Source organism: Mchenga conophoros, linkage group LG10 (assembly GCF_057382185.1).
Source record: "Mchenga conophoros isolate Kocher_MC1m ecotype Shallow Benthic linkage group LG10, M_conophoros_male_GT1.1, whole genome shotgun sequence".
In the NCBI taxonomy this organism is placed as follows: Eukaryota; Metazoa; Chordata; class Actinopteri; order Cichliformes; family Cichlidae; genus Mchenga; species Mchenga conophoros.
In genome coordinates, this window is record NC_140535.1 from 9,960,217 (window position 1) to 9,976,283 (window position 16,067).

At 39.5% G+C, this 16,067-nt stretch overlaps 1 protein-coding gene across 3 annotated transcripts in view; it reads left to right on the top strand.

Moving 5' to 3' along the window:
* Positions 1 to 16,067, top strand: part of LOC146565376 (unconventional myosin-XVIIIa-like) — a 61,170-nt gene that overhangs the window by 8,004 nt on the left and 37,099 nt on the right. For 2 of the 3 annotated variants that reach the window (XM_085288486.1, XM_085288487.1), the window contains exons 3-13: positions 8,890 to 8,977; positions 9,409 to 9,515; positions 9,594 to 9,770; positions 9,900 to 10,110; positions 10,233 to 10,375; positions 10,988 to 11,088; positions 11,267 to 11,330; positions 11,457 to 11,601; positions 14,223 to 14,393; positions 15,255 to 15,345; positions 15,632 to 15,824. In XM_085288486.1, coding sequence (XP_085144612.1) covers positions 8,890 to 8,977; positions 9,409 to 9,515; positions 9,594 to 9,770; positions 9,900 to 10,110; positions 10,233 to 10,375; positions 10,988 to 11,088; positions 11,267 to 11,330; positions 11,457 to 11,601; positions 14,223 to 14,393; positions 15,255 to 15,345; positions 15,632 to 15,824 — 1,491 coding nt within the window. Of the gene's footprint in view, positions 1 to 918; positions 1,031 to 1,582; positions 1,845 to 1,969; positions 1,996 to 2,634; positions 3,415 to 5,123; positions 5,208 to 5,809; positions 5,837 to 8,069; positions 8,130 to 8,889; positions 8,978 to 9,408; positions 9,516 to 9,593; positions 9,771 to 9,899; positions 10,111 to 10,232; positions 10,376 to 10,987; positions 11,089 to 11,266; positions 11,331 to 11,456; positions 11,602 to 14,222; positions 14,394 to 15,254; positions 15,346 to 15,631; positions 15,825 to 16,067 lie in introns of those variants that run through there. The other variant, XM_085288485.1, reaches the window with a different exon arrangement.

Genomic DNA, 16,067 nt, shown 5'->3' on the forward strand with positions numbered 1-16,067 from the left:
AAGATGATTCATTCAATTTAGTTCCACTTGACATTTTCCTCTGTGCTCTTGCTTTCAGTGTCTTTGTGCAGCTTCTTGTCATCACTGAAACAGAATGACAGCTTTAATGACAACTCTACATTGTTGATGTATATGGTCCCATCTGTCTTACGTTGTGTGAAACTAACATTCAAATACTAATGTGTCCTTGGGTATGATGCAAACAAACTATAAACACACTATAAAACAATACTGGTCAGTGTATGTCTCTCATATTAAAACCCTTAAAACTTTGATATACTCTTTGCTTTAGGTCAACATGTCTGCAATCACTGGATAGTGTTATACCTTAGCGTTTACATTGAACAGTACAACATATTGAAACTCGGTTAGTGTATGTAAGAGATTAGTTTATTGTTTTAAAGCTCCCTCTTGTGGTGGAAAATGTGAAGAACACTTTTTTGTAGCAAATGTGAAATACATTTTGGGGTCACTAGATAAAATGTTCCACAAAAGTGTACTTTTATATTATTTATTTCATATTTGTCATTTATGTATTCATTCTGGAGGTTTGTACAGAATTAGCTGTATATAGATTTAGATGTAGGTAGTAGGCATTTGTTGGATTGCTTAATCTATGTGTTTGTGCTATCTCTTATTGTTTTGGATTTCCTTAAAATAGGTGGGTTATGTGTGTGTATGTGAGGGGGGTTATAAAAGAGGGATACTGTTTTTCTGACTCCCAGCAGGACAAGAGGCTGACAGGGAGAAGTGGCAGTGGCAATTGATGTGATGAACACATTCTATTTATAACCACTGTTCAGCAGCTGCCACTCTCTTCGGTCTCCTCTTACATTACCCCCTCCACTCCTCAGGCCACAGCTTAACTGTGCTGTGCTCACTGTGACCCCGCCCTCGAGGTTGCCCACCCTCTTTCTCAGGGCTAGTGAGTGTGCTCTTACAAGACCCAGGTTTTACTCTGCCTTGGCCCTGGCTGCACTGCTTCAGTGACAGAGTGAAGATTGGAAGGTTAACCAGACCCAGAGAAAAGGTAATGGGCTCATGTCTCTGGCGGACTGTGTGTGTGGCAAGTAGTGTGATCAGCTCAGAGTGTACATGCTCTGCTTAGCAGTTCTATTAGGGGTCTGATGGCATCTCAGAATGGCCTCCTTTGCTGTTGAAACTATTTATAGGAGTGGACTGATGAAATCAGGGACAGAGATAGTGAAACATGTTGCTGTGGAACTCATTTTGGTATGTCACCTTTTAATGAGTTAAATAAATTATAGTTTAGTTAAGAAAAAGTTGACTTGCTTTCTTTCTAGTTTCTAGTTCTAGTATGGCCATTTCTGCAAAAGAAGCAGATTCCCAATATTTTTATAATTTTTGTGTGGTGATTGAGGGAATGGTTAGTTGTTGTTTTTTGTGTGTGTCATTGCTATTATAACAGAATGTGAATGAGTCCCACATATGACGCAGCTCCAGATGAATAAGTTTGTTTTGTGTGCCTTGTGTACTTGGTCAGATTCTTGTTCATGTGTTTTGCAGTTGGAAGAAAGCTAACCTTTCATTCATTATGAATGTTCATGTGCTCTATCTTCAGTGCTGCATAGTCTGTCTACCCTGTTGCTGAATGACCTGTTGTGTGCAGTTCAGTGTCCCACTGCTCATCTTCAGGTTCCCATTCTCGGCCGTCTTGAGCTGTCTCCACTGCACCCCCCCCCCCCCCCCCCCACACACACACACACACACACACACACACCACCACCATTCCATCCATTTATTCTTCACCTCATCCAGTTAAATCCATGACTTCTGACCTATCACCATGGCGTATAAATCACGCTTCTCTTTCTGGGAGCAAAAGGAAAGTCCCTTTTTGCTTTTTCTTTTTATCTTATTATTCAGTGATTTTGTGGAATATTTATGTTAAGAGAGTAACCATGATCTGAATGTGTGGTTTGATTTGTTTTCTTCCTTCCTCTTGTGTAGGTTAAGGTTGAGAACAAGCCAGATGTAAGTGTTTTTCAGCTGCATGTGTTTGAGTGATGGTGATACAAACCATTTTTGTGTAGTAAAAGAAGAGTGGCTACTATTGTCCTGTAAGAGATACAGTTCTTAGTAAAATAATCAGGCATAGTGGATGGGCACCTACTCTATCATAATTGAACCATGGGCAGCAGCTCTTTATTTAACCAATATCCAGTGCAATAGCATTAGTAAAGTATTAATTGAATATGATTTCTGAAAGGTAAAAAATAATCAGCTTCATTTGGTTCCATATTTTTGGGCCCATCCAAGTTCTTCTTTTCAGTGACTTGGTGCACCCTCAGGTGTTACCGGCCCCACAGAACCACTGCGGATGAATCCACTTTGATTATATACAGTCCCACCTGTCTTATATTGTGTAAAACTAACATTAGAATACTAATTTGTAACCTTGCCCATGAGTCTCTGGACACGTTTCTTTTCCCTTTATCCAGCTGTAGACTCAATTCAAGAAAAAATAAAAAAATAAAAACCTGGCTTGCCCATACACTGTAATTATGAGATTTAATGAAAATGAGTAATTGAGTTGGCTTGATTGATTCTAACCTTAGTGAGCAGTTTAAATAATCCTTTTCAAAATAATTCTCTGTGAAATTTTAAATCCAGTCTGATGTAGATAAGGGTCAACCTCAGGGAATTCCTGAAATTGGTCTGGACACAGGAAGTGGTCCACAGTCAAGCGCATCACCAGCTGAAGAAGCCAATAACAACACTGGTATGGGAGGTCCAGACACACCTGGGGAGGAGAAGAGTTCTAGTGGTAAAAAGGTGGTGAAAGTTGTCAGAAGAGTTGTCAGACGAGTGGTTCCTGCTGGAACAGAAGAGCGCAACCAGCACGCAGTTTCTGCATCTGCTACAGACGCTGCGATCAGGAAAACAGGAGCTGCTGGGGTGGAAAAGGATGATATATCAGTGGGCCTAACAAGCCTGATGGGAAGAGGCAGAACCAAGGAACATCGGCCTCGCACCCGCACCCAGGACCGCAAGGAAGACACTGTGACGCAGGAAGAGGAGAACGAAAAGGTGGAGGAGGTTGAAGAAAAGACTGCTATGACAAAAACAGAGGAAGTTTCATCTGTGCCTACTACTGCAGCCCTTAACACTCCACCAATAAAGTCTAATCCCCTCACCCCTCCACTTGGGTTCATCCCTCCACCCAAACCTGATCCTTTGGCCCCACCTCCTGGTTTCATCCCAGTCCCTAAGCAGAACGTGTTGACTCCACCACCAGGTTTCATCCCCACCAGAAAATCAAGCCCACTGCCCACAAAACAGAATCCCCTTATAAGACCTCCTGGTTTCATTCCTGTCCCCAAGGCAGATCCCTTGGCCCCTCCTGGTGGTTTCATCCCAAAACCTCGTCCACTTGCTGTAACGAAACCAGAGGTACTGAGTGAAAAGTGCATGTTTGCTACTTAGCCACTAGGTGGAGCACAACTTAAGTCGTCACTGCTAATTCATCCAATTTTCTCATAAATGAGCTCAATGAACATCTTATAGATTGTTTTTTGGTTATGCATTCATCAAACTTGAGCTAATCTTTGTTATAAACAAAATTAGTTAAAGTATAATACATTCCCACAAATAACTTTATATAATTGTTGCCTTGAATAAGTGGAGGGAAGTGGTGCACATATGGAAACTAATCATCAGATTTATCAGTGGGTATAAGGGTGTGCTCATGACCTGCACTGTAGTTGTCTGATGAGTTGGAGCACTGAGCTAAATCTCATTACTGTGACTTTCAGCAGACGGAGTTGAAACTGTGCTCTCTCTGCTGTGCACCACTGTGAGAGAGGATGTTTAGTAATGTTTTTAAAGATGGGAACAAGAATAAAGATTAAAAAAAAAATGTTGTTCAGGTTAGCATTAATTGTCTTGTAACAGTCTGTCAGAGAAGAGTGTCTTTGTTTCTACAGAACAAATAATTGGTTATGTAAACATTTAAATCTGCTAAAAAGAAAAGAAAATTGCTTTAAGGATGTACCTTTTTGTATCCCAAGTTCCATTTTATACTTCAGACAAAGTTATGTTTTTGTCCTGTTATTTAGTCTCTGGCATTCTGTCTGTCAGCCTACCATCTGAAAATTTCATCAGCAGATGTCTGTGAAATCTGGTGAACAGTTGGGTATTTGGCCATAGAGTGAGGGATTGGATTTCAGAGAGATGCACCTGGTGTTTTTGTTGAGGGATATAGTGTTTTTAACTGCTCTAGGGAGAGACTCGGCTTTTAATGTCAGGAACAAGATGTTAGCTGATCTTAGAAATTTATGTGTGACAAACCATTAGTGTAGGTTTGTTTTGTCTAGTGATTTTTATATTTCTGCTCTCACTAGAGCTATGACTGTACAACAGAAAGGTGTTTTTATGTTGCTGACAATGGCAGACCTCAGCCATTAGCAACAACTAAATTATACCTGGGGTTTGACAACTTTAGTAATTTGTTTAATTCCAGTTTTTAGCAGCTTCCTGTAGAGGGGAAATTGAAACCAGACTGTCAAAGCCTTACTTTGACTTTCTCCTGTGTATATATTAGAAAAAAAGAACAAGCAATATTTGATTGGAATTTAAAATAATTTTTGATTCACAACTTCAAGTATAGCAGCAGCTATGGAACAGAAGTAGAGAAACTGAGCTTTTTGCAGTTACAGAACAATGGCATAGAACTTTTGATGGGTTAATTTCAGATGCAACTTTGAGATTTTTGGGGAGTGGCGCCTGAAAATTAGGTTGGGATTTTGATTATTTCATTACTTTGAAGAAATTTGCATTCGATCGTTGCTGAAACCACCATCGACAATTCAATGCCTAAAACCATTAATCTTTACCACAGTGTTTAATGATCCAATTTTCTTGAACAGCTTTTTTGCCCTTACCCATTTCCTCACTTAATTAGTTGGAAAATTGTAATTAGTTTGAACAAGCGTCTCTTGAAGTTGGCTCTAGTTTTCTAATTAAAATCTAGTTTAAAGTTAAAAGGAAATACCTCGAGCTTTAACTTAATTGTCATCATCATCATGTTATCATGTTAATTCCATCTGTGTGTGTGCATGTTTGTCTGTGCGTTTGTGGTTATTTACATATGTTGTGCAAAGGTGCAGGAAACATCTTTCCCCCCTGTGGTCTCCAATGGTAAACCTCCCCCTGTTGTCCTACCCCAGTCTGCAAAAAATGAACAGGTGTGTGCTAAGTTTGCTCCTAAGGTTGACATAAAACTAAGGTTTTCCTACATTCAGGAGCATAAAACTTTTTTTTTGTTGTTTTTTTTTTTTTTTTTTGCATGCAGTGGTTCTGCAGTGGAATAACTCTTTTTTTGCCCTAAGCTTAACCCAAGGCCTGACAAACGGCCTTCCCGAAATGATTTCCCTAAAATTCCAGAGGCCATCATTGGGCTGTCCCAAGCAGCCGTACTCTTCTACACCTCTGATATTGCTCAGCTTAAGCTCGGTGTTTCTGGCTCTTTGCCAGCTCATTTGTATTAATTCTGTAGCATTAATTGCATTATTATCTGGTCCAGAGAAGGACTGAGCTTGTGTAAGCCTCGTTTCAGTCTCAGTCATATAATGACAATGTACTCTGACATTGATTATTTTAGCAGTGCTGGATTATATGGCAATGAGTTACTTGTTTTCAACGTTTAGAACATGGAAATGAGCTTATTTTACCCCTTCTCATTGCTCTGCTCTTTTGTTGTCTTAATCCATATCTTTTGTCTCTATGCTTTTCTGTGGGTCACTGGATCCTGACTTGCTGCTGACCATTTTGCTGTTTACATGGCTAGCATACCAAATGCTACAAATCTTCTCAGGTACAGCTTGCTGTGCTGTGGGCTCGACACACTCCTTCAGCTGTAGAGTGCTTGAGTCTAAGCTTGTTCTCCTCTACTGACCCTTCTCTAGCATATATATATATATATACAGTGGGGCAAAAAAGTATTTAGTCAGCCACCGATTGTGCAAGTTCCCCCACTTAAAATGATGACAGAGGTCAGTAATTTGCACCAGAGGTACACTTCAACTGTGAGAGACAGAATGTGAAAAAAAAATCCATGGCCAAGACCAAAGAGCTTTCGAAGGACACCAGGAAAAGTATTGTAGACCTGCACCAGACTGGGAAGAGGGAATCTACAATAGGCAAGCAGCTTGGTGTGAAAAAATCTACTGTGGGAGCAATCATCAGAAAATGGAAGACATACAAGACCACTGATAATCTCCCTCGATCTGGGGCTCCACGCAAGATCTCATCCCGTGGGGTCAAAATGATCATGAGAACGGTGAGCAAAGATCCCAGAACCACACGGGGGGACCTGGTGAATGACCTGCAGAGAGCTGGGACCAAAGTAACAAAGGTCACCATCAGTAACACACTACAACGGCAGGGAATCAAATCCCGCAGTGCCAGACGTGTTCCGCTGCTGAAGCCAGTGCATGTCCAGGCCCGTCTGAAGTTTGCCAGAGAGCACATGGATGATACAGCAGAGGATTGGGAGAATGTCATGTGGTCAGATGAAACCAAAGTAGAACTTTTTGGTATAAACTCAACTCATCGTGTTTGGAGGAAGAAGAATACTGAGTTGCATCCCAAGAGCACCATACCTACTGTGAAGCATGGGGGTGGAAACATCATGCTATGGGGCTGTTTTTCTGCCAAGGGGACAGGACGACTGATCTGTGTTAAGGACAGAATGAATGGGGCCATGTATCGTGAGATTTTGAGCCAAAACCTCCTTCCATCAGTGAGAACTTTGAAGATGAAACGAGGCTGGGTCTTCCAACATGACAATGATCCAAAACACACCGCCTGGGCAACAAAGGAGTGGCTCCGTAAGAAGCATTTGAAAGTCCTGGAGTGGCCTAGCCAGTCTCCAGACCTCAACCCCATAGAAAATCTGTGGCGGGAGTTGAAAGTCCGTGTTGCTCGGCGACAGCCCCAAAACATCACTGCTCTCGAGAAGATCTGCATGGAGGAATGGGCCAAAATATCAGCTACTGTGTGTGCAAACCTGGTAAAGACCTATAGTAAACGTTTGACCTCTGTTATTGCCAACAAAGGTTATGTTACAAAGTATTGAGTTGTATTTTTGTTATTGACCAAATACTTATTTTCCACCCTGATTTACGAATAAATTCTTTACAAATCCTACCATGTGGATTCATGGATTTCTTTTTTCACATTCTGTCTCTCACAGTTGAAGTGTACCTCTGGTGCAAATTACTGACCTCTGTCATCATTTTAGGTGGGGGAACTTGCACAATCGGTGGCTGACTAAATACTTTTTTGCCCCACTGTGTGTGTGTGTGTGTGTGTGTGTGTGTGTGTGTGTGTATATATATATATATATATATATATATATATATACACACACAAACTAAATTTTTTTGTGCCTGCCTACTTGTCTTTAAAATCATTGATGCAGAGGCCTGGAGTGTACTACTGCGGCATAAAAACTTCTCAAGATCTCAAGATTTATTTTTACCACTGCTCCATTTCATTTACAGTGGACTCGGTGTGTCATGCTGCTCTGTAATGGTGTTGTTGCTTTTGCGCTATACAAATACATGTACATACTGAAGCTATATTGTCATAATTCGTCAGTTAACAGCTTTTAACACTTCTTATTAGGTGCATGTCAGTGACATGGAAAGCTAAATTACTAACATTAACATTTCTGATATACATACCTTACTGTGCATAACTGTGACTGTTAATAAGAGGGCATGAGTTTTATGCTCTCTCCACAAACCCACACGTGTGGTTAAATGCATCCTGCTAATCAGTGCATTATTTTTGTTACAGTATTTCTTATAGTAATACAATCATTATTAAGGACTTTATGGTAAATGTGTTGGTGAATCACTTATTTGGGTGGTGTTGCACTGTTGTTGGCCTTGCTGCAGTGTTCGTGTTATACTTTTTACACATTCTGACCTATTGTTTTACTTTTCTCCACAACTCTGCATTTTTATTGTTTCTTCATGCGGTTGTGTCAGTTGAATCTCTATAGGTGTTGAAATAACTTACTGATTTCTTCCCTTGTCCAGTCCAAACTTGTTGAGGATCCCGTGGCCATCCTTCAGGCAGCACACTCAGCTGCAACTAAGGTCTGATAATGGCTACAGCTGGTTGTAATTCTGGTTGCATCCCGAAGTGTTTCAAGTGGAATGTCCTTTTTTGTGTTATTTGTGTGGGACAAACTAGTCGTGAGTGTCACAGAAAGCCTAGCGAATGACATTCAGCACCCATAAAGCTCAAATTAACCTTCCCTATAGACTTACTCAATGTAGTTAAATCTGAGTAAAGGAATAGAAGTACCCTACTCAGTCAGTACTCATTAGTTAATAAAATTAGTTGCATTTCAAGGAAGAAACTACTATTTGGTGCATATTCACTGTTTGTACCTATTTTATTACCTCCAAACACTTGACTTGATTTAACTTGTTTGGCTTTATGCTGTATGTGTGTCTCTGTTCAGTTCAAGCAGGTCGTGCATTTTTTTCCCATATGTGATTGGTTTGGACTTGGTTGTGATAAATCCCTCCTGCATTTTAACCTTCCACCTTAAATGTCTTTATAGTGAGCATATTAACTGCACCTCTGAGTTAATCACTGTGTGAGCTCTGAAAGGTTCATAAAAGGAGAGTCATGGGAAGTCTAGTTCTTCTGTGGAGGGCTGCTTTTGTAAATGACATAAATATAGGAGGTGTGAAATGAAAACATACTTTTCTCAAATCCATATAGCCCTCCACTCAGTGAACTGAAATCCTTTTGAAAGTCCATTATGCAGCTGTATGATTTATTAATCAGTGATCCAATAGAAATTGGTTATACAGGTTTTCATATACTGATTTTCACCTCTAACAGGTAAAGACTGAGGAGCAGCTGACAGCAGAGAAAACCTGGTATAACACTGAGAAAGTATGGCTTGTCCACAAGGATGGATTTTCCTTGGGTTAGTAAAATGTCTGTATTTAAATAAATTATGCATTATAGTGCATTTAGATGGAGTTTATTGTGGGTTTTTTACCCTTTATTTATAACTATATTAAAACAAACATACTTTTTTTCTGCTTTTCCTGGTATGGTCTGTTTCTGGTTGACCTTTTATTACATAACTGTAAATGTGGGTGTGTGAAGCATTGGAAATGCTTTTGAAATTTTGATGTTATCAGGCTGCTCATTTTACCTCAGGCTGCATGTGATTAAACCAACCATGTTTTCAAAACTTACATTTCAAAACTTACTTACATTTTATTAAATCTCTGACACTATTGAAAGAGATACAGTTGCCACATAGTATTATGCAAAATGAAATGAAACTTTTGCACTCAGGTTGAAATGATGTGTCATAAGTAGTTAACTCCACACTTTGTGGTGGTGCAGCAACTCTCCTGAAGATGGAGACAGGCAGTCTGCCAGAGGGGAAGGTGAAAATCCGCCTGGAGAGTGATGGATCTTTATTGGATGTGGATGAAGACGATGTAGAGAAGGTATTTAATCATCTCATCATTTGTGAACCTCATTAATTACAGATGACACTTGTGAGCTCTTCTGACTTTGAACTCTAGGCAAACCCTCCAGCGTTTGACCGAGTGGAGGACTTGGCCTCTCTGCAGTATCTGAACGAGTCGAGTGTGATGCACTCTCTGCGGCAGCGGTATGGCAGCAACCTGGTGCACACCCACGCTGGGCCCAACATGGTGGTCATTAACCCCATTAGTGCCCCTTCAATGTATTCGGAGAAGGTAGGCTCTAGCCAGTACATGTGACACATCTCTTGTGGGAGAGTATAAATGAGAGTGTAGTGAGGAGAAAATGCATTTCCAATGGTAGTAATCCATGTAAAAACACTATAATTTTGCTTTTCTTTCCAGGTGATGCAAATGTTCAAGGGCTGCAGAAGAGATGACACTGCTCCTCACATTTATGGATTAGCACAGGCTGCCTACAGGAACCTGCTGACTACTCGCCAGGATCAGTCCATTGTATTGCTGGGCAAGAGTGGAAGTGGCAAGACCACTAACTGTCAACACATCATCCAGTATCTGGTTACAGTCGCAGGAAGCACCAACAGAACATTCTCCAGTAGGTTGGAAAGGATGTCCTCTGAATTAAAATAAATAAATAAATAAATAAAATTTAGCTAATATTATGATTGATGTTGTTGAGTCCCCCTCCCCAATAACAGCGTATGATCTTTATTGTAGCGGAAAAATGGCAGGCAGTCTACACTGTTTTGGAGGCTTTTGGGAATGCTTCTACGTGCATGAATGGCAATGCTAGTCGCTTCACCCACATTGTTTCCTTGGACTTTGACCAGGCGGGCCTGGTGACCTCAGCCTCTATCCAGGTACAGATAAGCACATTTATTAATTAACTCACTTGGACTCAACTGTTGAATTTATTCCTAATGAATAACTGATTTTCATTCCAAATCAAATTCAAATTCAAATTTTATTTGTCACGTACACAGTCATACACAGTACGATATGTAGTGAAATGCTTGGACAACTGCTCGTGACCTAAGGAAAACAAAAAAGGAAAAGGCTATGAATAAGATAGGAAATAAATATGAAAAATTAAAAAGGGTAAATTTAACTAGGAAAGAATAAAATATAAATTAAGGTTAAAAATGAAATAACTGTACAACACAAATTAGAATGAAGGGTAAATTTAACTGGGAGAATAAGATAAAATATATAAATTAAAGTTGAAAATAAAATAACTGTACAACAAAATACACAATATAGAACTATATAAGAATGTATGAAGAAATATAAATAAATATATACACAATAACAGCAGCGTGATTTAAGTAATGAAGTGAAAACAATGTCCAGAATGTCCAGACATAAAGTGGTGTATATTTTCACCAAACTCAGTCTTTGTTATTATGCTCACCTGCTCATAATATTGTATTTCTGCCATCCTTTCAATATTGTGTTCTGCCCTGGTCTTTCAGACAATGCTTTTGGAGAAGATGAGAGTGACAAGAAGACCAGATGGAGAGTCCACTTTTAATGTTTTTTACTATCTAATGGCTGGAGTAGATAGCTCTCTGAGGTAGGGATTAATACACTCATGTCAATTACTACCTAAATCCACTACAGTACTGCATTGGTTTTTACATAGATATATTGTAGTTCTCTATAATGCTGCCTTTTCTTCCTATTTTCCCTTTGATCCTAAATGTGTTCACTAATGTCTTGTAAGTTATTTATTTTTTAAATTTCTTCATTAGAACTGAGCTGCACCTTAACCACTTTGCTGAAAGCAGTGCCTTTGGAATCATGCCACAGACTAAGGTAAATGCATCCTGATACTAGAAGTTTGGCTTGTTTTGTCCAACCAGGAATGGAAGGGGAAAAGTTTACTTAAAGATTTACCCACCCAAAAAAGAAGCTCAAGTTATGTTTGTGTGAATCTGCCAGGCAGAGGATAAACAGCGGGCCTCTCAGCAGTTTTTCAAACTGCAAGCAGCCATGAAGGTTCTGGGGATCAGCGGTGATGAGCAGAGGGCCCTCTGGCTCATCCTTGGGGCCATTTACCACCTTGGGGCTGCGGGAACCACCAAGGGTAAGATTGCTTGAATGCACTCCTGCACAACTGCATCACCTATTGGAGATGACGTTTGTTCTGCTGTTATAGAACAGGCTCCAGTGACAAAGCAAAATGCTGTTTTTGATTTGTGCACACAATGAAAAATAATTATGGTGAAATTACCTTTGTTAGCCCAAATAGTTTTTGTAACACTTTGTAATTTGACAGATATCAAGCTGGCATTATCTCACTGTTGGCAACATGTGCTGTGTGATGCAATCACATGTAATCACAATGACTGAATAATACATTTATTTATACGTTAAAAGTACACAGTGCACAGCTGCTCCAATGATCAATAGCTGAACATTTAAATCTAGGCCATTGCAGAAAATGTTATACTTTAGATCTTAGCACATTTGCGTAGAGTGGGGGGTGGGTGGTGGTGGTGGTGGTGGGCTGGAATCATTCAAGACTTTGTGGTACAGAATTATTGCTGCCTTTATAGTATGTGGCTACCAGTGAAGTAATACATTGTATTTTTTATTTAATCTGAACCCCTGTCGGATTTACCTTTATCATTCCTTACTGCATGAACATATTAAATAAACAGAGCACTGTTTGTGGTTGAGTAACTGAAACTAATGACAAACGTCTTGAATCTAATTGCTTGGAAACACCGTTGCTGCTCACGGAGAGAAAAACCTTGATCTAATTCTTGACAAACATTTATTTTGTCATAAAGATGCATTACAGGACTAATGGGAACAGCAGTTCTCACGAACACAAGAACTTGCTTCTGTCTAAAGCTGTTCGAATGATGAAACCTAATGTAACAGATTGTTTTCCTTTAGAGTAATAGAACGGCCCTTTTGTCAGGATTTGACTAACTTTTTAAAATTAGATAGCTGACATTTGTAAAAGCTGTAGCTGCCACAAAGATTTTTATTTTAGGTGAGTTAATCATCACATCCTTTTTTTGTCATTATAAAAGGCCACTGGAAGGATAGAAAGGATAGAATTAACCATTTAAGTCCTTTCAAAACACAGATTTAAGTGTTTATTTATATTTAGCATTGACTTTTTGGTTGATGAAATTTGTTTTGTTTTAATTTTAACTGAGGTTAAGTGGGCATATTTACACAGATGAGCAAATGAAAAACTGTCCATTTAAGGATTTAATTGCTGTTGTAGTGCAAATAAATTAATTACCGAATAGCAGGATAATATACAACAGAGAAACCACAAAAAAATGTGATAACAGTGGCAATAGTGCTGAATTTTGTGCTTTTTGATACGTTTGCTCACTCTTCAGTGCCTGTCTGTAGTTGCCAGTTACTTATGAGAATAGCTTGCCAAATAATTTGCAGTGATCCCCTCCAGCTGGCTCCCAATATTTCTGATGGCAGAATAAAGCAGGGAATAGTTAAAAAAAAATCAATAAATACTGTCTGTTATTGGGAATAAAAATTCTGAACAACTTTCTGCTTGGCAATACATTTGATTGGTGTCTTCGTTTTCAAAATGAATTCTTATGAAGAAGCAATGTCAGGGGTAGGAATAGGAAGTCATTGAGAGGCCTGTCTATGGGAATATTTATTAATGATAATAGTCTACAGTCTAGACCCTTTTGTACCAAGGGCCTAGTTTGCATTTTGGTTATCAAAAGGAGTAATAAACAGATTATGAAATAAATCCATTGGCAGTGTAACTTTATCCTGGTACACAAGAGGGCAGCAGTGATCTCCAAAACCTAGTTAAGGGACCACCTGAAATGAACTTAGTTTTCTCTGTATATTGTGTAGTGAACACTTACATCGAATAAGTATAGATAGGAGACTTAGCATACTCTTTCTGTGTACTTAAGAAGAAATATTGTACATATGTAATTTTCTTTTATTATCTTTAAAAGCTGTACAGCCATCTGCTGTTTGATTCTGCAATGTTCATTCATGTTGGTAAACCCACGTTGCTCTTTTTGATGTTTTAGTGGAATTTAAGTAATTGTGCTGCCTGGTATCTATCAAAGTAAATATTTAAATGCCTTTGCTTGTCTTCATAACTAGCCTTATCAATAAGAGAAGTATACAAGGCTTCTGCAGTACTGATGAGACAGATAGAGCCCACTACTTTGTCTGAAATCCCACAGTTTCTCTCTTAAGTCTTAGAAGATACCACTTCATGGTGGATTAAAACTGAAGCTGGCACTCATATCTTTATGTTAGCATCACTCAGCCGCTAGATTGAGGGAAAGTTAGTTTTCCCAACAGCAGTCTTTATGTAAATAAATAAATTATGTCCCCTAATGATAAATTTCGCTTTCATTCTCAATAAGATAAAAGGGGCAATTATAATTTCAATTTAATAGACATTTTTTCAGTATTAAACAATTGAAATAAGGTTTTTACTTTATAGATGCGTGTGTGTGTGTGTGTGTGTGTGTGTGTGTGTGTGTGTCCATCTCCACAGTAGTTAAATGTATTCAGACTACCACCCTTTTGAACATGCTTTTAGTGCATGTTTTTATCAGTTGTGTCAGTGTCAGTTCGACCAGACACATAATCCTACCCTGTCACAGACAGTATTGTCACAAAGTCACCATGTGCCTGCAATAGTTGGCAGAAGGGCTAATGGAGGTTTTCATGCACGTGTCTCAGCTGGCAGGAAACAATTTGCACGTCATGAGTGGGCTCAGAAGGCAGCCTACCTGCTGGGCTGCACCCTGGAGGAGCTCTCCTCTTCCATCTTCAAGCACCAGGCCAAGGGCACCCTGCCCAGAGCCAGCACTATTCGCCAGGCTTCTGACGAAAATGGCACGGCAGATGCAGGTACTCCACGCCACATTTACCACCATATTCTTTACTCTTTATTCCTCACAGTACCCCCCTTTCTCCCTACCTTTTCTTTTTTGTCACTCTCATTCTATTTACACTTGCACACGCATATGTTGCTGCTCATCACTCAAAGGGAAAATGCAAGGGAGAGAAAAAGTAAAGCTTATCTTGGTAATGAATACCACAGCTTTACAATGGCTATTGACAGATAGGTGCGCATACTATGTTGGGCCAAGCAATTTTGGATCCACTCTTCATTCATTGTCCCTGAAATCATAATTGCCTCACATTGATTTTTCACACGTGTTGGTTCATCAAGACTGCAGTACATTCTGAAGGGCATGACGACTCAGTTAAAGGTCTTTCACAGTAGGGATGGACAGAAATGACCTTTGTTTCTCCTTCCCTGCATCTCCCCTCATTCATGAGCATATAGTCATTGACGTGTGTGCACACATGAATATATCGCCTATGCAACAATAAACTCACTTATGTGATGGTGTAATGAATTATGAAAGCTTAACAGGTGGCCATTGCCTCTAGGCACAGACATGAGTATTCAGTTTGATTTGACCGTTTCCAAAACACCTGATCCCTAAATGACACTGCTTCAGAAAGACACTTTTGTAGGTATTTTCAATACCTTCTAACTCAGAAAATAATGTGTTTGAATACCATGGAAATGTAGTTCCTTTTTAAATCAAATGCTTTGACTATAGTTTCAGTAAAGCTTTTACAGTTCAACATGTTGACATTCCTCCTTCCTATTCAACTGGTTCTTGTGTTATTTGCTGATGGAGATATTGTGAATTAGCTATTGAGGATTTGTTCTGACTCTGTGCGTTTTTATATCAGCATTCAAAGCAACAGCAATGGAGTGTTTAGAAGCCATGGCATCCGGGCTTTACTCTGAACTCTTCACTACCGTCATTTCTCTAATAAACCGGTTAGTATTTCTTCTCTGGTGTGTTACTGACAGTACATTACATTTGTAATGAAGATGTCATGATTGTGCTGAACCGGTATGCAACAGAAAAATGTAGATGCCTCATGTCACTTTTAGTAACCATCATTTGTGTTTAAACAAGAATGTTTGAATGGTTTCAGAGTATTAGAGCCAGTTTTATTTCAGTTAGGGATATAGTGGCATGAGATGAGGTTATATCAAGAGGTTGTCAAATATGGCACTGCTAATGTTATGTGTGTGTATGTATTTACCATGTTTGCTTAAGGGCTCTGAAATCCAGCCAGCACTCCCTGTGTTCTCTGATCATTGTGGACACACCAGGCTTTCAAAACCCAAGGCTGGCTAAGCGTGAATGTGGTGCAACCTTTGAAGACCTGTGCCACAACTACACTCAAGAGCGTCTGCAGACCCTCTTCTACCAGCGTACTTTTGTTCAGGAGCTGGAGCGATACAAAGAGGTAATGCCATGTAAAGTATTATGCACCGTGCATACAAACAGCCTCATTCTCATTGTTTCTGCCTTCCTCCTACCCTTTCTCTCCCCTTGTCTGGTCCTTTCTCTCAGATATATCAACTCCAATAGAGTATGTGTACACACATCAGATACACTATCTGTTCTACCTGTCATAAGCTGTGACAAGTCAAAGTAGTTCATGTGTTAGACCTTCTCATTAGTGATGCCAGTCTTCACCGCTTCTGCC